The following is a 25754-nucleotide window of genomic DNA, read 5'->3' as shown; positions in this document are numbered from 1 at the left end:
GATCACTACAGCCACCCCGAAGTAAGCTGAGAACGAGAAGTTTTGGCGATAACGTTGCCCTGAAAGGGGAGCTGGGTTCCTTGGCGCCTGGGGGTCAAATTTGGATGATCTCAACAGTCCGTCCTGCCCTGTAAATTGCTGAGGGGACCTCCGCCTGAGTAAGCAGTGGAGGCACTTGCTCATGCAAGCTGCGGAAGGTAGGTGGAGTGTCATCCCCACCACAGGGTGAGGTTGGCCCTATGCGTGGCTTGAACGGGTAACTTCTCTCGCTGCTAGCTGTGACCACCTGAGCACAGCCTGTCCCGGGCCTGGTGAGCCACGTGGCCAGCAGGAGGCTGCCCGAGAAGCGTGTCCTGATGCTCGCCGAGCGCTCGCTCGCTGTCAGCCGCCTTGCCGACTGGGTGCGACGCCAGCCCGGGGAGCAGCCCTGTGCGTAAAGCTCTGCTTTTGCTAGTCCATCCCAGCTTCCGAGGTGGCTGATACCTCTGGTGGAGGTTGCTTTGAGTGTCTCTGCTGCTGGCCTGACTTAACTGCAAGCTGGCTAAAGTAATTTCTTCCCTCTCTGGGGAATATGTTCCCTGGAGCCGCCCACGCAAAGAAATCTGCTCCCCATGCGTGGCAGCCATGGACCTCCCAGTCCTGAAGGCGTGGATCGGCTGTGGTTCGGGCGTTAGTCTTTGTACCTCACTGACTCACTTCGGTACGGCCTTGACATGAGCTCTTCTGCCCCTGTGCTTGGCAGGGAAGTCTTCAGAGTGACTCACAGAGACCAGGGTGCGAGTCACCGTCGGTCATTGCATCCCTGGGATCCTGTGATGAGGCTCTTCAGCTTCCCGGTTTCAGGACGCCCCTTTGGCAGTGGCAGTATTGGTGGGGAAGGTAGTGGCGACCGTCCACCATCTGGATTCCTTCTCTGGAGTCGACTCCACTGGTTCGTGTTGCGCTGGTTGCGTTTTGTTTCTCTTATATACCTAAAAAGAAGGGTCCAAGATGGCCTTACCTCCTAGAAATAGAAGTTTTATGCATCTCACCTGGATGACTTGCCCTCTGGCCAGCCCTAGAAAACCATCGTGGGCTGGCTTCTCCCGGGCACGGGGTGAGAAAATGGAAGATCCCCCAAAAGCAAACCCCTGTTCACACCTAGTTTATAGAGACTGGTTAATGCTAGATACCCCTGCTTTTTAGTGGCAGCTAAAATACCCTCGGATTTGTATCGAGTTTTGGGATTGTTGGGAGTGAAGGAGACCGTCTAAATAGGGGGTATTATTATGTGAAACTCCTCAGCTGACTCTGCTTGGGTTACACCCTTCCCTTCATTTTATGTCAGGTTCTGCTTATTATTTGACTTCCTTCGCTCTTTAATTTGAATGTCAAATCGAGGCATGAAGCCAGTGCAAACAAATCCAAACCCACCAGGCCAGTGCTGCTTTCATCTCTGCCCTTGCTGGGCTCCTGGAGCCGAGATGCCAAGGAAGAGAGCAATCCCCAAACTGCGAACCCAGTTTAGTGTTTCGGGCCTCCTCCCTTCTCCTGCGGGTTTCTCCTTCCTGCACCTCAGACCTTGTCAGAGATCCGGCGTACGCGGAGAGGTCTGAGTAACCCCTGCTCCCATCCAGACACTGCCTCGGCTTCAGGGAAGTCCAGGTGCGGATGCGGCTTTGCTGTTTCTTACAGCGAGCGTCGCTCCCGGGTTGCTGCTGGTCGCTGCTAGCAGGGCTTGTTAACGTTGGCTTGCAAGAAGGGAACTCGATCGCAGCAGCTTTTCTCTCAACTATGTGAAGTTTGTCCAGAAAAAACAAGGTGTGGCTAAAGCCGATGCCTCGGGAAAAAAAAGGCCTCGCGACTCGGAAGAATTAACTCCTTGTAACGCAAGCAACTGTTACTTTTCCTGGAGGAGGTGGCGGGTGGCCACCCTTTCTCCTGTTACACGAATAAAAGACCGATTGCAGAGGTGCAGGTATGCACAGAGAGCAGGAGTAGCTCCCTCAGTCTGGGCTTAGAGGAGACGAAGGGAAGATGTCGAATGCAAAGGGGGTTTTTTTTAGGATCTTCGGGGGACTTTGTACATTCGGCTTCACCTGGGAGGTCCCCGTAGGGGATTTTAGCAAACCCCCAAAGCTGCCCCGCTCCTCGCGGTGGCAAACAAAGACCTTGGTGTTCTCCGCAAGTGGCGGCTGAAACCGAGTCATGTAGCAATTGCATCACCTTTAGAGCAAGCACGAGCATGAAGCAGCTGTTCTACCTCTCGATTTAAAAAAAAAAAAAGCACTGAAGACCTCGAGCATTTACCCGAGCTTTCTCGCACCCTGTTCGTCGCTTCCCTCTTTTGTTCAAGGGAACAAGTGATCTTGCAGGCGCTTGCAAGAAGATGGCGCCTCTCCCATACGCTTGAGTTGGAGCCGGGTCGGCTCCTGTAAGCTGAGTCCAGGGGCTCCCGGCTGACTTGCGGCTGCCGGAGACCTGGCCTGGAGTCTCCTCGAGGTTGGCAAACAGCCTGTTCTGAAACAGGGTTTTTAAGGAAGTGGTAGGCCAAGGTTGTTCTACTCAAACCTGGTTGCTTAAAGCCGGCGCCTAAATCTGTAGCATGGTACCTAGTTTTAAGGGAGGCTTTTTAGTGGATAAAATTCTGCTGATTTCTTAGGACTTCTGGAAACCTCGACTACTTATATATTTGCTTAAGCCTGGACTCTCCTGCCACCCGCACCGGGTGAGCAAGACCTAGTCCCAGCGCGCTCCTCGCTTGCGCTTGGGTGACGGGGAGAACCTGTTGCCCTACAAACGTGCCATGTCTTGGGTGCTCCTGTGTGGGTTTAGGTGCCGAGACTCCGGGCTTGGAAAACCTCGGCCTTCCTTCTGAAGGGATACGGCACGCTACAAAGAAGTTATTTGTATTTATACCCGATTGTTTGTTTTTTGTTTTTTTTTTTAATGATTTCTAGCACATTGTAACGGTAAGGTTTTGGAGGGTGCGGGGCCGTGAACACTGGCGCCTGGTGGGCAACCTTGGAGAGAATGGACCGGAGTATTACTCATGATTAAAACTCACTCCACCACTTTTTGTCTGTGCCTGACTCTGTTTCTTCCTTAGATGGACTGCCGTAGGTGTGTTTGTGCGCCGCGCGGGAACCCTGCCAGCTCCCGTTGCCTCATAATCTGCATCCTTGATCGTAACGAGGCTGCCAACTGGCAGCGCGGGACCGAGCGACTTTAGGGATTTAAGCAAGCAGCCACCAGGGAGGCCAAAATTATTGTCCTGAGGGAGAGCGCCCAAAGTCCGTGCAGAGCTGGCTTGTTCTTGGGGCGGTCGCAAGCTCTTAGGGACTTTTGGCTTTGTGGAGGCAGCCAGATGGCTTGATCATGGATGTGTGTTGGAGAGGCCGGGACCGAGGTCTCTTGTGCGGGCGGGGAGACCTCTCTGCGGAGGCCTCTCTCCGTGGAGTAGAAGGGGGACCTAGGTCACGGCATCCTAAATTAAACCCCTCTGCTGAGTGCCTAAAGTAACGGAGGCCTTGGCTCCTTCCTCTAGACTCATCCTCTTCCTGCTGCCGCCGGGACTTCTTGCATCCTTCCTTCTCCTCGATGAAATCTTCCACGAGCAGAAAAGACCTGGTGAAAGACGGTGCCTTGGTGCGGGCTCTCAGCAGCGGCCCGCAGGAGGAGTCAGTACCTTGGTCTCCTCGCACGGCTAAGCTTCGGCTCCCGAGCCCTGTGCTGGAGAAGTCAACAGCTTGAGCGCGACCTTGTTTGCTTGAAGAGCGTTTTGCTTTTACGGCCCTTTCGCTCTTGGACCTTGGATGGGTTTGGCTGTTTTTCTCCCCGCGTCTTTCAGCTGACGTAGCGCTCTGCGCGTGCTCTTCCGTAGGCGCTGTCCGCGGGGAGAGGGAGCTGCGGCAGGCTTTTGTTGGCCGAGCCAGCCCAGTCTAAACCGGGGCTGGACGCCGGTTTTGGGAACCTGTTCGCGCTCTTTTCGCAGGTCCGGTGGTAGCTCCTGGCTTTCTGCAGGCCCAGGTGGAGACCGTGCCTCTAGCATGGTCCTCTGCAGAGAGCTGCAGCGCTTTGGGTGGTAAGCGCTGGGCTGTTTCGGGGGGAAATGATGAAAACGGAGCCAAAAAAAGGCCCCTGGGGAGGGGGATTCATGGTCTGATCGTTTGAAGGATAGAGATGCATCCTGCGTCCTGACTGAACGCATGGAGAGAGAGGAGCTTAGAAACCCTTTCTCAGATATATTTTCCCCTGTTTTATTCTCATCCTGGGTAAAAAAATTAAAGAGTAGCAACAATAAACTGACATGGAAATGTAGCTCTTTCCTAGCTCCAGGCTTGAATTCCTTGGGCTGCAAAAAGCTTTCCGAGCCCCCTTAGATCTGTTGGTAATAAACCTCCCTCCAATTTCGGCTCGGGAGATGGAGGTGTGGCATGCTTTTGAGGAGGAAAAAAGGTATTGAGTGAAAACTGTGCAAGCCCGGACGGCCGTCTTGGGTGAAGAGCTGGGTCAGCCCTGCTGGGGCAGAGCAGAGGGGCAGGTCATGCCGGCGAGCGAAGCAGAGCTCGGGGCACCCGCGAATATTTCCAGATTACGGTGGTTTGGCCCTGGTCAAAAGCTGGACTTTGTCAATGGGGAGAAAAGCGCGTTTTTCCCCCCACCCACCGCAAATTCTCCTAAACGGGAGGAGGCCAGAAGGACCCCAAGGCTGCACCTTCATTGCCCGTTAATGACGTTATTCACCTGCAAACGTGTCCCCTTTTTCCATCAGGCCCACGAAGAGCCTGGCGGCTTCTTCCCTTCGGCTGGGATTCACCTTCTCTCCCTGCAGCCATCTCCGTCCAAGCTTGGGACTCCTTCCCCAGCCAAGGGCGAGGAGGAGGCATTCGTACAACGCAGGTCTTCTCACCCAAACGCCTGCTAAGGTCATCCTGATGCCTGGTTTGGGTAAATCACACCCAAAAGTGTCTGTTTGCTTCCTGTCTGTTAGAGGGGAATGCTAGACGGCTAGCCCGGACATCGGCTCCGTGGTTGGTGGCCAACGTTGGCTGAGCTGGACCTTCCCTGCTCCTGAAAGCCCCGAGTCAAGTCCTTCGAGGTATCTAGAGATACCTAGAAAGATCTAGAGATACCTTCTAGGTGTCTAGACGTACCTAGAAACCTGTCTAGAAAGAGATATCGTTCTAGATGTCTCAGTCTTATATTTTATTTAAGGTAATATCTTATGTCTATCTCTGCACTGATTTAAGACTTATCTTAAGGTATAAGGTGGCCCCTGCTCGATGCTCCTAAAGCAGAAAAAGCCCACGGGATTTCTCACCGCTGGAGCTATCTATCCATCGTGTCCCCCCCCCAATAAACCCTGATCGTGACAACTAAACACATCCACATAGCTCCTGTCCCTGCTGGAGGATTTTTACAGCGCTCGGGCTGGAAATACGCCGCTCGGCTGGCTCAAGGCATCCAGGAGGGCGCGAGTCACGGCGGCGGCGATCCGGGGCAGCTGCGGGAATATCCGAGCTGCCGGGAGCCGAGTCGGACGGCAGAAAAAGCCGCCCAGCGCCAGGCTCCTTCCCCAGGGTTAAAAATACCTGCCCTCTCCTTCTCCTTTCTATTCCTGGGGCACCGGGGAGAAATGGATTTTCCTGCTGTCCGTCACGAAGCCGAGCTTGTCATGGGCTTTTTTTTTCCCCGGCAAAGCTTGCTCATGGACGTCAGGCTGGATGGGACCTGCAAGGAGGTTTGGATGATGATGAATTATATATGTATGTATATATATATATATATATATATAAAAAATATATGTTTATATGAATGATAAAGCACCAGAGAAGAGATGTCCGGAGCCCACAGATCCCCCAATTTGCCGAATTCACCCCAAACCCTGGAGCTGAGGAGGGCGCCGAGAAGCCCCATCTCCTAACACGCTCCGGGCGACCTGCCCCAAACGCCCTAGCACGGTGCCCTGCAGTGATTTATGAGGTTGCCCCAGCGCCTCAAAAAAAGAGGGGAAAAGCCCCCGAATCCCTGCCCGCGGGGATGCCGGAGGGGGACGAGGCCGGTCCGTGGCCGGCGGGGCGCCCGGCTCGCCGCGGGGGGCTGCGTGTGCGACGGCTGAGGTCACGGCGCTATTAATTCCCCCTCCTTAAAAGCCCGCGGGCCCCTGGCGCGAGGGGAAGGGGATGGAGCCGGCTCCGATTGCGCTGGCTCCCGGGGAGCCGCGGTTAACCCCTGCTGGGACGCTCACATCCCACGGGCCTGATTTTGGGAGCCAAATCCCTGAGTTTTCCTGCGGCGCGAGCTGGAGCCACGTCCTTGGAAGCGCCAAGGTTGGGCAGGTGCCATCCGGGATCCAGCAGCGCCGGCAGCTCCCTGGGGCACCTAACTGGCCCCGATGGGGCTCAGATCAGCGTCCGACCTGCCACCAGATCCGGATGGCCTGGAAAAAAAAGAAAAACCCCAAACTGGTGATTCTCAGCACGGCAAAAGAGCTGCCGGCGAGGCCCTCGAGCAACGTGCCGGGGCTGTTTCACGTTGCGCTGGCGGCCGCGGCGAGCCGGGGGAGCCTCCGCTCGCCGCCGGCACCGGCATTTCCCGGCTGCTGCGTCATCTTTGCTTAAGCGTAAAGTTATGGCCGGGGAGGAGCCGGGGCCGCGGTGCTGCTTCAGGGCGAAAAAGGGGAAAGCGCAGCGCCGAGGGGCCCGCGAGCCCCTTAGCTCTTGCAAAAAGCTTTGTTTTTGAGCAAAAGTTGTTTTTTTCCTCCCCCCTCCCGAGCAGGCCAGGAACGACCGAGCCCCGGAACGGCAGGAGCAGAGGAGGAAGCCTAAAAATCAAGGGGCTGAAATGTCCTGTTAGTGATTGCGGTGCTGGACGGGCTGATTTTCGAGGCTGGGGCACGATATCTTGGTGCTCACCTGGGCAAGTCCTCTGGCCGGCTCGACAGCAGAGCTGCAGCCAGGAACCGTGCGCGAGCGAGAGGGCAGCGCATGGTGAATGTGCCACAAGCTGCCATTGGCCAGCCCGGCGGGCACAGAGTTGCTAGCGAGGGCTGTTTGGGGCCGTTTGGGGCCAGGACAGGCCACGGCCTGGTGGCTGCCGGCATCCGTGGGGTTGTGGCCCCGTGAGTGCCTGGTGGTGCCCAGCTCCGCGGCTGGATGCAGCCGGTGCCAGTGCGGTCTGGGAAGGAGGAGGCCGCCCTGAACCCGGCGAGCTGCTCCTCACGGAGTGCGCCGCCTCCCTCCGTCCTGCCTTCCTCCTTCCCTCCTTCCTTCTGTCCTTCCTGCCCTGCTTCCTCCTTTCCTTCATTCCCTCTGTCCCTCTTCCTCCTTCCCTCCTTTCTCCATCCCTTCTTCCCTCCTTTCCTCCTTCCTCCTCCCCTTCTTCCCTCCTTTCCTCCTTCCTCCTCCCCTCCATCCCTCCTCCCTCTGTCCCTCCTTCCCCCCTTTCCTCCATCCCTCCTTCCTTCTTCCCTCCATCCCTCCTCCCTCCATCCCTCCTTCCTCTGTCCCTCCTTTTCCCCTTCCTCCATCCTTCTTCCCCCCTTTCCTCCTTTCCCCCTTCCTCCCTCCCTTAATTCCCTCCTTCCCCCTTCCTCTGTCCATCCCTCCTTCCCTCCGTCCCTCCTTCCCCCTTTCCTTCATTCCCTCTGTCCCTCTTCCTTCCTTCCCTCTCTCCTCCATCCCTCCTTCTCTCCTTCCCTCCATCCCTTCTCCCTCTGTCCCTCCTTCCTCCCTCCTTCCTCCTTTTTCCTTCCCTCCCTCCCTCTCCCGCGGGAAGAGGAGGAGGCGGCTGCAGATGGGCAGGAGCCGCGGAGGCCGAGAGCTGAGCGACGGGGCCGGGCGATAAAGCACCGAAACTCCCTGGGTTTCGGCTGCGTTCGCAGAACAGGTTTGGCGGCCGCTTCGCCGGGGCCGCTGTGGGCGAGGGCCCCCGCGGGGCGGCCCGGAGCCCCAAACCCGCCCCAAAACCGGGGTCGGGTGACTGCGGAGCGACGTTGTGGCAGGGGTTTGGGTGGGTTTTGGAGCAGCGTAGGGCGCTGCAGCCTGGCCCACGGCGAGGATGAGCCCGGCCCCGGGGTCGCTGCAGGCCCGGCCTCCGCTGGCTCATCCCGCTCCGGTTACGCGGCCCCGAGCTGCTCCGCGGTGACGGGGAGCTGACTCAGCTGTGACACCTCCGGGCTGGCGCGAGCACCCCGAGAGCAGCCGCTGGGGCAGCTGACGTGGCCGCACATCAGGCCACCGTCGTCATGAGTCCTGCTGGGTTAATCACGGGTTAAATGCCGTGAGTTAGCGAAGGTTAATGAAGTTATGTCATGCTCTTCAGAACAGGGCTCGGAAGCACATGGAGATGAAGTCCCTTCCTGTCCATCCACCCAACCATCCATCCATTTGTCCAGCCACCCATTGATCTGTCCATCCACTCAACCATCCGTCTACCCAAATATCCATCCATCCATCCATTTGTCCATCCACCCATTGATCTGTCCATCCACCTAATCATCCATCCTTCTACTCAACCATCCGTCCATCTGTCCATCCACCCAACCATCTGCCCATCCATCTTCCCTCTGTGCACATAGCATTGAAGTGACCTTCACCTGGGCCAAGGAGGGACAGGACCAGGCAGCCGGCTCCACCAGCAGAAGGTGGTTCAGCTGTCTCGACCAAAGGAGAACGTCGCCACTTCACCCCAGTGAGGAATTTGAGTTGCAGAGAAGGCCACGAAACACGGGTCAACCCTGCAGTGTCCCAAAGAGGACGTGATCCCCATAAGACACCTGCAGCCCCCTCCCTGCCTCAAGCGTCTCCCTTCTCCCTCCGAATGCCCAGGAACCGGGGTCTCCAGGTGGGCCAACATCTGGGAGGGGATCCTGGAAGCCAGGAACCACATGCAACCCCCGTTCCCCGCTCAGCCTGTCCACTCCAACCTCCTCCCGGCTCCGAAAAGCACCAAGGGAGGTGCAGCCGAGTCTTGGTGCTGACCTCCCACCTCCCCGCACCAGCACCCATCTCCCCCCCGTCGCCCCCACGCTGGCCGCGGGACCCCGTCGCTCCCCGCGGGAAACGCTCCCCTGGTGTTGGCGGAGGCGGCGCGGTGCAGATGGAGCTGCTCCTTGCTCGTTGTTAACCAGCCCGGGGTTCGAGTGCAGGCTTGTGCCTGCACCTAATTGCACCTTCATTAGCGCCGCAGCCTAATTAACCCTCCGACAGCCGGCTATAAAACCCCACGGTTTATGGAAGGCCTATTTTCGGCACCTGAGATGAGCAACGGGGCAGGACGGGATGGCAGGGAGACGGGGAAAGCAGCCACCGGAGATGGGGAGAGAGGAAACCCCCTCGGATGCAAATGGCCAAAAGTTAAAGCACAAATATTCCCAGCCCCGAGGCGAGAGGGCTGGTAACACCATGGGATGGGGAGAGCAGGGAAAAATCAGGGCCGATTTAGGACCGGCCCTACGGCAAATCCTTGCTCCAGATCCGAAGGTCAGAGCCGATAGGGGCAGGTGCGCGCCGGGGATGGCGAAACACTCCGAAATGGCACCCCGCGGGCGCCGGCGGGGAGCGGGTGCATCCTGCCGCGTCGCCCACGCTCAATCTCAGCGCCCGACTTGGAGCTGTCGCATCTGTTTAGTGGCGCAACGGGCCGTGGTTAAGAAAATGGATGCTTAAAATCGCCCGTATAGATAATCCCAAGCCTGCACAGCCCGTAATGCAAACACAGATGTGCACAGATGTGCGCGGCGGCGGCGGGGTTTGCACCTGCAGACAAGGCGGGGGGCAAAAGGGTGGAAAATTAATGGAAAAAGAGAACGTCGGAGGCACTGGCCATGCATCCCCCGATGCTTCTCGCAGACTAACCCCCCCCAGCGCCGATGGGGCTGCACAGACCTGGGGATGGGGAGGCGAAGACGGGCAAAAGCTTCGTCTGGGCTTAACACGCCGGTCGGGGTTTTGGCAAGGCTGAGCTCGGTCACGACCCGGCGAAGGTGCCCGGCTGCGGCGGCTGCCAGGGCTCGGTGCTGCCGGTTTGCAGCCGAGCGCTTGCAGAAACCAGGCGCCGAAAACCTGTGTTTTATTTAGGCGTCTTTTCGCGGGAGGTTTCCAAAAAGACAAGGGCGAATCGCCTGGTCTCCGGGGCAGCGTGCCCAAAGCAGGGCTTTTCCAGCCCAAACCAAGGCACTGCGCTCCCGCTTTTGGGCAGAACTGACAGCGGTGGCAGAGGGAGGCCGAGGGATCCGGGAGCCGCGGGGCCACTTTGGGGGGATGGACGGAGGCTGGAGAAGGTGCCGAGGGGGAGAGGAGAGGGAAGGACCGGCCGGAGCCGCGGAACGGAGCAGAAGAGGAAACCAGAAGATCCCGGCTTGTTTAGTCTAGCAAAGCCAGGGCCGAGGAAGCAGACGGCTGCGGTCTGCGAGTGCGTCCTGGAGGGAGCGCGGGGCATAAACACGGAGCGGGGCTGGGAACCGTCGGGAGCCTCCTGGCAGGGTCCTGCTCCCTGGGGAGCTCAGACTCGCTTTGGGGAAGCGCCGCCACGATTCGGCTAACGCTCCCGTCCGAGTCGCGAGGCTGGTTTGGGGCAAGAGCGGAGCCGAGCTCCTCTCCCAGGTACACGGCTTTTTTTTTTGGTGTCTGACTTTGCAGAGCTCCTGCGCCAAAGCCACGGCAGAGCTTTTTGCTCTCCGCAAAAGCGCCGGCAGCGGGAGCGCTCGGCCGCTGCTCTCCGGGAGGACCGCAGAGACCCGGCGCTTTCGTAACGCTGCTGATGGCGACTCTCTCCCCCAGGCAGCGCTGAGGGCGGCGGGCGCTGCCCGGCTGCTCCCCGCGCTTGGCGCCAAGTGGGGTTTGCCCTCGTCTCGGAGAGGATTTCCTCTCTATTTGCTCAATAGGGAACGTTTCCCCCTTTCGGCCCTCCCTGCTGTCAGGGCCGGAGGAATTTCTTTAGTTTCTGCGCTTGAACGATGAAGCGACGCGAATGGGATCCGATTTCTTTTCGCCAGCAGAAGCCGGCCACAAGGTATCACTTCGTTTCCTGCAGGAGGAAGGGAGGGCTGGGAAAGCGAGTAACGTTTATCAAGGAGAGCTGAAGATCGGCAAAGGAAACCGTCGCACGCGAGAGGTTTCTCCCGCCAGGGCTCCGCACAACCCTTGGAGCCGCGAGCCGCAGCCTCGCGTCTTCTCCGGCCTTGGCCACGCAAAGCCGAAGAGGAGCTGGGCACCTCCCAGCGCTCGAGCTTGCGGTGGGTCACAGCAGAGAGGAGGATGCTGAGCGAAGCCGCTACAAAACCTGCGCGCGGAGCGGGCTGCGTGGGCCAGACGCAGGCGCCTGAGAAGCAGAGCTAACGCTTATCCGCTTCCCTAACACCTCACCCTGGAAACACCTATTCACACCAGCGGCGCCTGTTCACCCACGTCCCACCCTCTGCACCAGCGAGCCCGGGCGCCCAGGCTCGGTGGCAGGGAAGGTCGGTGGGACACGAGCTGGAGCTCAAGACCACGTTGGCGCCTCCCTCCCAGGCAACAACTCACACCAAACGAGCAAGGTGCTGTCAGGAATTTAATTGTACTTGGCACTTGAAACTGTACAACACATTTACAGAGAACCACGCGTTTTGTTGTGTCTACGTACGCCCCCATCCCGTTTCTGACGTTACTGGGCAGACACCTCGCAGGCGACAACCCTCTGCACGCGAGTTATGGCTCCTCGAGCACCGACGTCGGAGGACGCTCGAGGGTCGGGATCAGGGGGTCGCTGTCATCGCCACGTCGTTACCAGTCTCATTGCACGAACCACCCGGTGGCTTATTCAAAGTTCTGTTTCTTACGACACTTTGCAGCACAGCGTTATCAGGCTGACTGTTCTCGCGTGAATCTTTGGACCACTAGAACATGGCAGCGCTGCCGTTACAAGTATATACAGTCACTAGCTCTTCTCAAGTCATCAGCTTCAGACGCTTTCTCTTCTCTACCTTTCTACCACATACAAGACGCCCTTGGTTGCCCCCAGTCCTGCCTTCTACCCTCCACTGGAAGACACTTCATTTGCAAAACAACAAAAAAAACTACCTTCGCTCCCTGCTATTCCCTCTAACCGATACTCGTCTTCCCTCCCCGAACCCTTTGCGACGTTCCTAAAAAACCTTCCTAAACCCCTTAGCAATGCGGTTCTCTTTCAGTAGCTCAGAGCACGCACGAGCCATTTACGTCGCCCGTGGTTAACAACCTTGAAGCGCCGCCTCGGGCGAGTCGTTTCCCTCCCGGCTCCTAACGCTATGGCTTGGTTTCGCTTTGCGGAGTCTTGAAAAAAGAAATCGTATGTACATGCGCATCTTCGAACGTAAGGTTCAAGTACTTGAAAGGAAATGCCAAGTCTGAAAGACTCTAAAGACAACAACAGCAACAACAACAACAACAACAACGACAAAAATACAAAAGTAAAATAAAAAAAACAACACCCAAAGAAAACCAAAAAACCCCAAACAAACCTGAAACAAAAACTAATAAAAAAAATTAAATACCTGGCAGGTTATGTGAGTGAAAATGAGGAATGTACAATGGACAAACTAAGAGGAAAAAAATTCCAGTAGGTAAATTGAAAACCTATTGACCTGGGGTCTGTTTTTTTGTTTGTTTTTGCCTTTTTTTTTTTTCCTTTTAAACATTAAAAGTTACACGGATTACGATAACCAAACGCTGCAAAACACGCACTGCACAAACGAAAAGAAAACGTGCATTCAGGTTTGAAGCCCACTTTAGAAGCGCTTTTGCAGCGGTGACGCAAAACCACCGAAAACGCGGTGTTCTGCTAGGCTCGTCGTGACGGCACACGCTTCCGCTTTAGATTTCCCGTTTTGCAGTCTCAAACGCTGCACGGGGTGACGCTCTGGAAAAGCTAAGTGCACTCTTCAGCTCTGCCGTTACCAATCAAAAGCACAAGGACTTCTGAATCACAAATTTACGGCACGCCACCAGGTTCAATGTGGCTGCGTTTGCAAAAAAACAGACTCCAGCTCAACAGTGTTAACTGTATACCAGTAGCTGCCATTATAACATAAAAATGAAAAAAAGAAAAAGAAAAAAAAAAGACATTTTGTTCAGTAGAGTAAATCCCACCATGCTCACAATACAAGAAAAATGTACACGTTATTTATAAATAAACAGTCTTCCGCAAGGACATTCCCGGACTCCTCTTTATACTAATGTTTCTTTCCGTTTGCTGCTTAGCTGCTTCTCTCTTGTTTTTCTGTGCCCGGACAGTGTTCTGTGTATTTTCAAACCCTTGACTTCCTCCGAGTCCAGGACGGAGCCACACTCGGAGGTGTTTTCCTCGAGCTCCATCTCAGTTATGCCAGACATGGCAGACTGCCTCCTCTGGACTTTGGCGTTGGATGCAGAAGGGTTGTTCTCCTCCGACTCTTCGCTGAGCTCCGGCAACTCCTTCAGTTCTCCGGCGGCCGCAGTCCGCTGGAAGGGGGCGATGGCTGTGCGGATGCAGTTAACCCACTGCTGCTTGTGGAAGATGTCGTTGGCTTGCAGCGTGTGGGACTGGCCCGGGGAGGGATCTTGGAAACGAACCCTGAAGATATTTTTAGCTGACGATAAACATAGGAAAAAGCAGATCAGTTCCTAGCTCAGTATTTAGAGATTCCATCACTAGACAAGCGGCCTGGACTGCCCTGCTGTTTCTGGGGAAGCGTTCAAAACTCCACAAACCAAACAGAACAGACACTTTGAAGTAGATGTTTTCTAATTCGAGCACTGACTACAAAGCGCTATATATAAATATCTATATATACACGCACACACACATACACACAGTGCGTAGCCACCAGATATAAAATCGCAAAGCCAGCGGTGACAGACTAAAGGTAGAAGTTTACCTATGTCACCTGGCTGCCATCCTAAAGGAACCTCAGTTCACAAGGATCTAAGACAGCACAGGTGGAGTCTTGTCTCATCTTAACACAGCCCAATTCCCACAGAGCGATTCCAACACAGGTAGCTGGTTTGGTCTCTACCTTTATCCGAATTGCCAAAAGCTCCTCGGAAGGATCCTCCCATTTTCACATCGCCATCCTGCAGGTCTTCGAGGAGCAGCTCCTGGACGGGGATCGGCTGCCTGTACACTTGGTAGGACTGACGCTCATTTCGAGTGACTGGCCGGGTCAAAACCAGGATGTCTTGGAAGAGGAAGACGTACAGCTTCTGAAAGGGAAAACACAACCGAGCATGAGCGAAGTGTTGTACTCTGTACTCTGAGTGGTTACGTATCCTCCTGGATTCAAGGTCACATTATCTAAGTTTCACTCACATTGACTTGTTGATATTTTCCTGATGCAATAACGTAGGGCTCTGGCAGTGGTGGCATACACAAGACTTGCACCAAGAGGTTTACGCATCTTGTGACCCATCAAAAGTTATCTCTAATTTGCACCTGTCTATGAGAGGTGGTCAAAGACACAAGTGTAGCTTTCTTAAAAGCTTTAAACAATCATTTAGGACCTTGCATTTAAAATTTAACTACCGCCTTAAGACTACACACTTGCTAGCCACTACTAGTTCTTTATTTGGCAAGGACAGGAGGCTTAGAAGCAATATCTTTTTTGAAAACACATAGTGTTTCATGTGTATAAAAAAATGTAATGGCTGAATTAAGAAGCAAAAAAAAATCTGACGTTTAATATGCGTTTACTCCTCCTGTAAGCGAGGACAAAAGGCAGCAAGCCCTTGACTACAGCAGGACTTTCCAGTGCTGCTGCAGTGGCAAAGACAAACTTTTGGCAGTTCATCTCCAACCCAAACAGGCTGCTGCAGGAACGCTTTGTTTGGAAGAGCTGCGAGCCAGCTTTTATAACGGGGAATGTCAGAGCACCTGAAAGTAAACAGCAGGCAGGAAATCCCTTCTGATGGAGTGCTAGGGCCCAGAGCACACTTTCTACGGTAATTCTGCGCTAATTATTTTTCAGGTTCTGAAGGCCACTTGAAGAGCTGTCAGCAGGCAACTTTCCCTTACACCCGGAAATACAGCCTGCCATCAGGTGCTCTCACTCCTGCTTTTTAAATTTAACTTTCTAAACCTTAAGGACAGAAGGGCTCCCGGTCCTGCTATGACGGACAAACAATGCCAGCTGTCTCCAGGGAAAGGTTTCCAAACTTTAGTGTTAATTACTGAGAACACAAGGAACTTACATGTCCATTTTTGTTCTTCAGCTCCCCATGGCACAGTAAAGCTTTGCTGCCCTCAATCCTCGGGTCCTTCTGCTTCTCATCCAGGTACTCCAACTTGTCAATGTAGTACTGACATTCCGACTCCCCCTTCTTCAAGTTGATGTCAGAGAGGACTCCTTGGATTATAGTGATCTACGCAACAAAGCATTAAAAATGATTAAATAGGAAACTATGCTTTGCATATCTTCACTTCAAGTGCTATTTAAAACTCCAGATGATGGAATTCACGTAGATTAAGCTCTCATTTGTTTTCACCCCCAAAATTGCTGGGGGTGGGGAACTTTCTGAAGCTCCAGAATTACATGCTTATGTCAGAATGATGATCAAAAAAATCACTGTTACTTACTGCTTCTTCTAGAATCTGGATATCAGGATGGTCTTTGGGAGTGTGTCTCAAGATTTCTTTTAGGAGCAGTGGGTATTTGACCAGCCGACTTCGAGGAATGTCCAGGAAGCTCCAAAGGTCTAATTTACGGCTGAAAGGAGACTCAAGGCAGCGCTGCAGGAAGTCCTGCACTCTCCGGTCCTGCTTCTTCTGATCCAGAAGTGCTTTGGCTGCCAGCTGATTGCTACAGTAACCTTTGTAGGCATGAAGTCGTGGCAACTGCAGGAGAATGGAACATTTAGGAGCTAAATTCCACGTAGGAAACAAATCACATTAACATGTCAAACTCGGGGAGTTCTATTTCCCTTACTGTAATTCTTTGTCCCATTAAAAAGCTAACAGATTATCTTGTATATGTAGCTAGTCTTTTGTGAGGAGAAAAAGGACACCCTGCATACAATGCCTTTGAAGTTCAGATGTTTGAGATTAACAGCAATAACACTATTGAAGTCACATCAGCTACAAACAGTCCAGAAGACACGGACATTTCAAACATAAATCAGTAAGTGATTGCAGACACACTAGCATAAGTCTCCAGCGTGAAATCTTGGCCCATTACAGTTGACAGACTCCCATTGTTTTCAGTGTAGCCAGGATTTCCGTTTAGATCTTTCACTCAAGGCCACAAAAGCCCACAGCATTTCAGCTTCTAGCTCTAAACGTTCTTTAAGCTCATGACTTGTTTTCTGCCTGGTGTCTCTCAGCTTTATACTCACCCATTTCACAAGAATGGGCCCAATCTGCTCCACTGTTCCATCAGGTTTTGTTGCTTCTCCTAAACTTGCCAACAAATCTGGAATTGAAACGAGAAAATAAAAATTGCCACAATGCCTCAGTGAACTTTTCTGATGCGAGAAAGCATAGCCTGTAGCTCCCATTCAGCATATTATGTAAAAACGATCCAGTTGCTCTTACCTTCATGCAGAGGAATATAAGAATCCAAGTCCCCAAATATGTGGGTGAGTTCCTCCTCAGACATGATAGAGAGTTTCAGCATGGGATCGTGATAGGCCTGTCAAAGAACATCAGTATTAAATCATATTCAGATCTCCCAAACCCAAATGCCAGATGAAAACATATTTATTAGGGGACGTATCACGTGCAAGACAGGCCTGAAGTAAGGCCAGTAGAAAAAGCAACATTGACTTCGATCTCTACAAGATTGATCCCTGTTTAACGGTATCAAGGCCTACAAATGAAAAGGACTTTCCTGTCTAAACTGATCTCATCTGGGAGAGGAATTCCCCAACAAGTTCTGTAGAACTGCAAAGCACAATTTCTTTTGGCTGGGTTTGTTGTCAGTCAGACCAGTAGCTGGTAGCACTGCAGGACTGCTCACTGCAGCTTTCCAGGCCAACTTTCAAACGGCGGATGCTGGGCCTGGCATGAAGTTGATGTGTAACGTTCCACATGTAAAGAAACGTTACTATCTGCAATTTGATTACTGACTCTAAGGAAAGACACTCACCTTTCTCGCAAGCTTCAGATCTTCTATTAGGTCCTGCTCTCCTCTGGACATTTCATATATTGCCTGTGAGGAGGGGGATGAAACATGGAGAGTCATTTCTAATCCTAGTGTTCCTCTGACAGTCTTTTTGTTCACATAACAAACGTACATCCTGTCTCTGCAGCTTGCCTAGGAGGTTTTGCTATCTGAATCTGGGCATGAGAACCTCAAGTAAATCTGTTGTCTTTCCTCTGAAATGAGCTACATTACTTACAGTTGTGCAAAAGCTTTGAAGCTCAGGCACCAGCCAAATTAAATATTAGCATCTTTTAAATCACTGCTTTTACACAGGCAAGTTTGAAAAAAACAAAACCCAGCAAACCGCAGAGGTCAAATCCCAAGCGTCTTTAGTCAGCTTCTGTGTTGTCATTAGAAGATTTGTCTAAGAACTACAGGAAAAAGGCAAGCCAAGGCCTTGCTATTTGGCTTTCAACCAATTATCAAGAGCCTTAAGAGAAAGACAGCTGGCTTTAGAAGGAAACCGACTTTTGGTCCGCTGCAAAGCAACCAGCGTGGGCGAGTCTCAAATTTCAAAAGTGTTGAGCACCACCATGGAGAGGGTTTGGCATCTCGGAAGGGTCAAACCGGGGAGACAAACTCCCTGGTGATTCGAGAGAGAAGCCTACCTCTTCCCAAAGAAAGAAATTTAGTCTTCTAGAAATAAAGGTGCACAGGAAGATACAGTCCCACGCACATATGCCCATTTTCTCCTTTTCCCACCACGGAAACGGGCTGAGCAAAGGCCTCAGTCGCCTCTTTCCCAGTTCTGCTGTTTAACTGATGGCCTACCTCTTGGCGCTTAATTTCTTTGGTGCTCAGGGACTCTTTCATGTTGACGTCTAACATCTCAGACCAAAGTACACTGTTTCTTCTTTTCGGAGGGGTAGGAGCGGCAGATCTGCTACATGACTTCTGGGCACAGCTAGGAGATTTGCTGTCACTGCGAAGGGTAAATGACTACGGGGATTTAAAAAAAAAAAAAGAAAAAGAAAAAAAGGAAAAAACAATTTATAGCCAACATTTAATAAGCGCAGAAGTGTTATCCACACCCCTCCCAATCCTTCATCCTCCTCTGCTCTACAGGGCAGGAAAACACACCCAGACACTTTTCCTCAGATAAAGGAACACTTTAATCAAGCTGGTGAGAAAGCCCCTCGAGACCTGAGATGGGCAGTCTTTTCCATGTTCCTCTCTCGGCTCTGATCCAGAACTAGCGTGTGGGAGGAAGAAGGGCAAGTAAAGTCCGACTCCAACTCCAAGGTATGAGGAAGTACATAAATTAGGATCATAATTCTACCTATAATGTGGCTAATCGTGAGCCACTTGAACTTTGCTTTCATGGTTTGCAATGTTAGTACAACCAGACATAGAAGTGATTTTTATCTGTGTGTACAGGTTATAGTGATCTTTAGACAACGTTTTTCTAACATTACGTAGCGCTAAACAGCGGGGTCAGTTCACATTTAAGCACGTGCCCCGAACACTTTGCTCACCACCAACCAGCCAGTATCTCCCACGTCTTCATGAAGGACTAGAAGGTCGACTATTTACCTGTATTGTCTGACCGAAGCGCCGAACTGCACCATTTCTTACAGGAGAGATCAAGTTCGCCAAGGACGTGACCCGTGCTAAAGGCCGAACCCGTTTATTGCTTGGCTCCTGTAAATAAAGCAGAGAACAAGTTGTACTGGCTGCAACTCCCACTTCATTTCTCAGCCGTCCAGGCAAGTTTAAAAAGCAAGAACCCACTTAAGGAGTGGGAAAAACCGCAAAGAAAGTGTTCTGAAGTTGCCATTCATCTTAAAGGGAAAAGCAGTGGCTGTAAATATTTGTCTGAACTTTAAGGCTACAATTAAACTGCAAAGACTTTAGCCAGTGTAAAAGAGGCAAGATAACATACGCGCCAACTGGAACTCAAAACAGGGTTTGAACAGCAACCGTTATGATTTGAACGGAAATAGATGGAAGCAGTCTCCTCTTTAGGGCAAGCTATGGCCACCTTTGGATGGAGCCGCGATCTGTTTCTCTGCTTCATCATGCTTTCCTTTTTTAGAAAGAAAGTATTTTTCCATTTTAATTCTATTTTGGAGACAGAAGTAGCAGTCGGAGCCCAGGATGGCCTCAGCAGCTATTCTAACAAATGGCAAATGACCACATGATGAACATTCCTGCGAGGAACATGCACACACGAAGCCGATTAGGTTTAAAATCTCCAGGTCTACGAAGCTTCTTCCCTTTACCCCCCCCCCTAAAGTCATCCTAATTTTTCTTCTACGTCGTTTAGATTTGAAGGAGAGAACTGCTGCTTTTCTACGCCGCTAATAGGTGCTGGGAGCCCAGGGAGTTTTCAGCTCTGTTCTGACCGAACCATCGCCAGGAAAGATGAACCGTCTCATAGAAATCTATTGGTGCTTAAGCTCAAATCGTTTTTTAGGTTAAGCTAGCAACCCTACGTACTTTGCATCAAAAATGCTGCATTCTGAGGACTGTTCGGGAAAAGCGCGCACAAGGGGAGGCCGGGAAGAGATGGACTCGGAACTGGATGCTGAGAAAGGCCAGATGAGCTGCCCTGGTACTCTTAAGCATCTGGCATAGCTGGACATGACTCATTATCATAAGGAAGTGTCTTAGCATGAAATTGAGTTTAATGGAAGCTTCTCTTTTGAGTCAACCTCAGCAGACATTTTACCAAGGCTTTATTAAGCATTTTTGGTTAATTACAGTTGATTCTCTCCTCTAACATACCAAAAGATTAAAGGGGGAAGACAGAAGATTGCCTAAGAGCTTAAAACAGGCCCTCTACTGTCTCCACTTCCCGTCTGAGATTGCAAGATAAGGAGCCCCAACCCCTACGAATCCTTTGCCTCTGCGCAGCAAGAGAAGTGACAAATGCTGCAAACAGCAAAGAGGAATAGGAACGTACGGCGCTGGATTCCAATCACGAGATTCAGGAAGTCTAAAAGCTATGTCTGCAAGATCTGATTTCAGCAACATGACCCAAGGAGCGGCCTGTGCCTGCTTACACGCGGTATTGAGCAAGAGAGGACATTAGCTCACGCTTTGAATTAAGCCTGCAAAGTCGCAGGGGGAAAACAAGAAAAACAGTCCTTCGATCGATCGATGCAGAACAGAAAGACCACCCCGCACGGTACAAAAGGGCGTTCAAAGCCGTGCTTGAAAACATTTGGGTAATCTCGGGACTACGAAGGTGCTACAGAAATGGAGAAAACCTACAGAGAGAACAGCGAACGCCTTCAGGCCCGGGAGCCTGATCCTCAGCTGGACTCAGGCACACCACCACCGCAGTTACTTCTTTCCTGCGCCAGCCCCCAAAACACTGCACTCAGAGCAGCATCTGTCGGGAACAGGATTATCCGGAAAGCTGGAAAATCAGGCTGGACTCGGTGGAAGACCAGGGAACTTTAATTAATTAGGGGCATTTCTGAATGGAGCAGAAGGAGAGGCAATTCAGTGCTATAAAACCATGCATCAACCTTCCAGGGCACAAGCCAAGAAAGGCTTAAGAAACTACAGGAATGTAAGCAGAAAATATACAGACATAAGCCACACACAGCTCCGTCAAGGCCAGGGATATAAATAGCCTGGAAATGAAAAATGCGACACCGAAAATGAAGTACTGAGGTTTCTTACGCTATTCAGATGCTTGTACGATATTGCTCAGCTCGCTGCCAGAGGGCCAAAGCCCGCAGGCTTTCCAGACTCGAGATACGGCGACACACTATCTGCACCAACGGACGCGTGCGAATGCCTTCCCTGCGCATCTGCGCGGGGCTCGGGCGACACATGCGGGTGCGCGGGGCCTGGCAGAAAGTGTCCCTTCCCGTTTGGGACGGGCCGTGCAAAGGGGCTCCCTGTTCGAGGAGGATTATGCATCGCCGCTTTGCGGAATTGCAAAGCGGACGCGTACCGAGACGCGCAAAGACACGCTGCTCTCTCCCGGGCAGGAGGAGCTCGAGAGCCTCTGAGGATGGGGGGGATTTTGCACAAGCCGGCAGGAGCGCGGTGCTTTCTGCACAGCCGGCGCACTCCCTCGGGGTGTTCGGCCACCGGGGGAAACTTCCGTACGCCAGAAATTAGGTTGAGCAAAAGGCCATTTCCCCTCTCTTGAAGAGAAGCGAATCCTGCTTGCCGTCCTGCGAGTGCTCGCAGACCTGAAGAACGGCCTGACTGCCAAAAGATGCATCTCTTTCTTCTCCTTCCAACTATATTGTTTGAGCCAGGTCGGGAAAAAAAACACACACCCCAAAACCTTTTTTTAAAGAGAAACCTCACCTTCTCTGAGATGTACAGTTCAGCCTTGGGGTTATGCACTCCATTTATAGCCAAACTCAGCCCGGCTGTAAGCTGAGACTCGGCAAAGTTCATACTGTGGATAATTTTGGCTCAGGATTATATATATATTTATATATATATATTTTTAGTTCTGTATTTGCAAACAACGATTAGACCGTCTCCGCAATGCATCCCTTACAGAAGCAGAGACGACATTAAAGCCCGTTCCAAAGTTTCGGGTTACTAAAACCAGCTAGCGGCGTGAAGCGTTACGGTACCGACAAACGATTAAAAACCCAGAAAGTTCAACAGCGTGTCTGCTTGCATTTGGAAAAAAAAGAAATAAATCAATCTCCGAGGGACTCTTTATTAAAAGTGACTATAATGTACATAAACACACAAAAGCTAGAGGATCGTCTCGGCGGCCCGGCTGGAAGGCGAAGGCTTCCTTACGGCATCGGGAGCCGGCAGACGTCCTTCGAGCGCTTCTTTCAAGCGCGGGTCGTCTTTGCGCTGCGAAAAGGTCGCGTTTACGGCTTGCGAGAAAAACAGCCTCTACTTTGACCTCCCAGCAAAGGGAGCCCAAGCGCGCACGCAACCTTTCCCCCGCGCTGAGTAATAGCTAGTGCTGTTTACGAGGCTCGCTCGCTAGATATATATATATATATACACATATATATGTATACATATATATACACACACGCATATATAGACAAATATATATACATACACACACACACACATATATATATATTAGACCTCCTATGCCCAGCACAGCGGTTGCACCGTGAGAAAACCCGCGGTTTAAGAATCGGCAGCTGCTGATGACTATTTAAAACAGTTTAAAGCAGGTTTATTCCCCTTTTTCACCCCTTCCCCGGGCAGCCCGGCCCCACTCGCCCACGATAACCCCCCCACGAGGCGTCTGAGGTGGTTTTAAAAGTTTTTCCAAGCGTCGCAGCTTGCACCCGCCGCCTCCCTCGGGCGCGGAGTGAAGGGGGTGGGTGGGGGGGGACCGAAACCAGCCGCTTCTCCCTCAAAACCGCCCCCTTGCCCGGTTCCCGGGGCGGCCGCCTCACCTCCTGCTCCCTGAAGGACTGGTTCTGCGCGTCGATGACCCGGATAGTCCTTTTGATGGGCAGCAGCCCCCCGAGCTCGTCGTGAGCCACCATGGCCGCTCGGCGTCTCCCCCCTCCCCTCCACCCGCCTCAGCCGCCGCCACCACCGCCGCCGCCCGGGCCCGCGCTCATGTCCGCTCTGCGCCCGCCGCCGCGCCGCGCCCCGACCCCACCGCCGGGGGCGGGGCCTCGCGAGGAGCCACGCCCCCTAGGGCCCCCGCGCCACGCCCCTCCTTCCCCGCGCCACGCCCCCTTCCCGGAGCGCACCGGCCCCCCCCCCCCCCCCCCAGCACGGCCACGGAGTGTGCGTGTGTGTCTGCCCCCCCCCTTTCCCAGCCCTCTTTTCCTCCTAAAATCTAGGAAAAAATAAAATAAATAAAATAAAATAAAATAAAAATAAAATAAATAAAAATGAAATGAAATGAAAATGAGGCAGCAGGCTTTTGGCAGCACAAGGCCCCGGGGGCGCCCAGGGAGGAGGTTTGGAGGGAGTCGGGGCCCCCTTGCCGTCGCCGCTCTCGGAAAATCTGACGGCCGAAACCTGCCAAAAGCGGGTGGAAGGTGAGGAAGGGGGGAGCAAAGCAAGGAAAATAACCCGACCTGCTGCAGCCGTTCCCGCGCGCTGGCTGATCAAAGGGAAAGCCGGCGGCGTGCCTGGGGAAAGTGGTTAGCAAAGAGCGGGTTTTTTTTTTTCTCCATTTACACCAAAAAGAGGCAAAGGAAAACGGGCGATTTTTCCTCCCCCCTTCGACGGCACTCGTGGCGCTGGGCCCCGTCGCTCCCCGCTGCCGCCCCGCAAATGAGGGCTGGGGGCGAGGGGGACGCGCTCCCCCGACGGCGGCCCCGTAAATCACTTGGCGCGGCGTGTTTCTGCCGGGTTCGGCCCTCCTCGCTCGGGAAGCGAATTCTTGCCTAGACCTGCGCCCGCGAGTCGGCTCGCGGCTTGAAAGGGTTTGCTGGCAGTGCCCTGCCTCCCCCTCCGCCGCCGGGGCAGCCTGTCCCGGCAGGCCCGGCCGTGGGTGCCGCGAAGGCTTGGCTTTTCCGCCGTTTGCTCAAGCTGTGTTATTCCTGGCGCCGCGACAAATCCGAGCAGCGAACGGATGCTCGTGCTGGTACAGGCCGAGCTTATTCGAGCCGCGCTCGGGGCCGTCTACCTGGGCTAACGAACCTTCTTCTCGGAGGAGGTAAAGCCGAGGTGGCTTCCCGGCTCCTGCCCGTGCGCCGCGACCGGCTGGGGCTTTGCAACATCGCTTCTCAGGCTGAAGGGCAGAAGAAAGTCCTGTCCCCTCCGCCGGTTTTCTGCTTTGTTTGCTTTGCTTTGGCCGAGAGCTGCTCTCAGCAAATCCAGACCCATCTAACCTCGGGGCGAGACCAGAACGTTTGGGATCATCTACTTGCAGGAGTCTCAGAAACTCAAGATATGTCGAGTTCCCGCGGCTCTATTGGAAGGACAGTATGTGACTCTCTCAGATACGGGTGGTCTTTTTTTGGAGTAGTGAAGTCACCTTCGTTAGCAAAGTCAACCATTTTAAAGACAACGGGGGACAGCTCTGGGGAGAAGCGGGCAGAGTCGCTGTTGAGCTTGATCAGGGTTTTTTGGGAGCATCTAACATGCCGGTCTCTCCCACAAGCTAAGGACATGAGTGCAGTCAGCGAGTTGGTTAAACTCGGTCAAAAGATTGAGGACCTGGGGGAAGGTGAATACTTCTAGACCCAAACAACACACCTCTTTTTACCGGGATGCAGATAGGCCATACGGAGTTAGATAAAAATAGGACTTAACAAGGACCAGAGAGGGAAGGCGTGAAGTGGAGTCATAGACACAAAAGAGGTACTTAAACGAGTCTCATTAGGACCAGAACGTGATGTCCTGCATCTTGAAGCACTTCACACCGCAGAATATGAAGTGTTTTCTATGACGTGAGCGTTAAATATTCCTTCTCCTTCCAGAGCCCTCGGGGAAGGGACCTGCTGCCATGCACGCGATTCACCGGCGGGGAGATCCCTGCCCGAGCGCGCCTGCCCTTCTGCGTGACACCTTGGGAGGCTAATGCGTGGTGATGCAACCCCCAGCTGATGCAGCCTCCTTAAGGCATGTCATGGAAACACGAGGAGCGAACACCGCTCTGGTGGGTGAGCCATTCTGAAGACGACTGTGGTACTTGGGAAACCCCCGACAAAGGCCAAAAGGTAACGGAAAAGCAAAGGAAAGGACAACTGTTCTTCGTGCAGCAGAAGCAATGAATCTTGACTTACGGAGCTGTGCCCACGCCATGACGCCAGTGTCCCTCAACCCCAGGACATGCTCTTCTAGCCAACAGCATCTCATAATACCCCTCCGTGCTCCCGGTGCCCCCTCGCCCCACTGCGCTGGCTCCAACCTCCTTGTGCCTTCCCTATCCCTCTGGCCGGCCGGGCAGGGATCAGCCCGCGCCGTGGCGGCTCTGGAGCCATGAGAATGCGGCCGAGCCAGTCGGCGGCTGCCGAACGACGGATAACAGGCTAGTTCTTCCTGCTTTCCTGCCAGTGGGTATTAAGAGCGAACCTCCCCTATACTCAACTGTTGATTTTCACTTCTAGGTGTGAAATAACTCAGTGACTTCTATCCTACCATCAAATTAGGGAGCTGGGAAGAGGTCGAGTGACAGAGGAGTCGCCCAGCCCTCATTGTTTTACTCTTATTTTTAGCGTGGGTTTTCGTTTACATGGAGGACTGTTGTTACATAGAGCTGTTTGCCTGAAGTCCTGGACGGCTTCATACCTGTGACATTCTTCGCTCCTGCGAGTTATTCTGGGTAAGGCTGCTGCTAAATAAAAAATGCTCTCCAGGGTATTGACATGCCATTTTGTTATTTCAACCCCAAAGCATCATCAGATAAATTTTAGACTAACAAACGATGAATTCCCATGAAAACATGCATCAAAATTCCCATGCGCAGTTCCAGACTGATGCTAAGTTTTCACAGTTAAAAATACTCAGTTGCTGAAGCGCCGCATGGCATCTGGCTAGTGCCAGGGGTTGCCGAGTGGGGCACGCAGACCACTCGCGGCACGGGCGCGCTGCCCCAACAGCTGAACGTGTCATCCCGCACCTGCGTTCAGCGCGCCCGGCGCTCGGGACCTGCTCCCGTCTCTTCTCTTGGCAGCGCGAGAACAGCAGGCAGATGGTCAACGTGAAACCCCAGCAGGCCTGGGCTGTGGTTTCAGCCTAGCTGCCTTCGGTGGAAGAGTCATTACAGCACCCT

At 53.1% G+C, this 25754-nt stretch overlaps 1 protein-coding gene across 2 annotated transcripts in view; it reads right to left on the bottom strand.

Annotated features, from left to right (window-relative positions):
• Positions 1-11522: 11522 nt before the first annotated feature.
• The window catches only part of NET1 (neuroepithelial cell transforming 1), a 53787-nt gene continuing 39555 nt past the window's right edge, over positions 11523-25754 (bottom strand). The window contains exons 1-10 of one of the 2 annotated variants that reach the window (XM_067317567.1): positions 22471-22617; positions 18650-18757; positions 17888-18055; positions 17060-17122; positions 16507-16603; positions 16308-16384; positions 15553-15810; positions 15168-15338; positions 13997-14183; positions 11523-13570 (exon numbers count right to left, since the gene is read on the bottom strand). In XM_067317567.1, the coding sequence (XP_067173668.1) occupies positions 13170-13570; positions 13997-14183; positions 15168-15338; positions 15553-15810; positions 16308-16384; positions 16507-16603; positions 17060-17122; positions 17888-18055; positions 18650-18757; positions 22471-22563 (1623 nt within the window). In that variant the 5' untranslated portion in view covers positions 22564-22617 and the 3' untranslated portion in view covers positions 11523-13169. Of the gene's footprint in view, positions 13571-13996; positions 14184-15167; positions 15339-15552; positions 15811-16307; positions 16385-16506; positions 16604-17059; positions 17123-17887; positions 18056-18649; positions 18758-22470; positions 22618-25754 lie in introns of those variants that run through there. The other variant, XM_067317566.1, reaches the window with a different exon arrangement.

Source organism: Apteryx mantelli, chromosome 1 (assembly GCF_036417845.1).
Source record: "Apteryx mantelli isolate bAptMan1 chromosome 1, bAptMan1.hap1, whole genome shotgun sequence".
Lineage (NCBI taxonomy): Eukaryota > Metazoa > Chordata > Aves > Apterygiformes > Apterygidae > Apteryx > Apteryx mantelli.
Note: the sequence above shows the minus strand (reverse complement) of the source record. Positions and strands in the feature narration are given on the sequence as shown.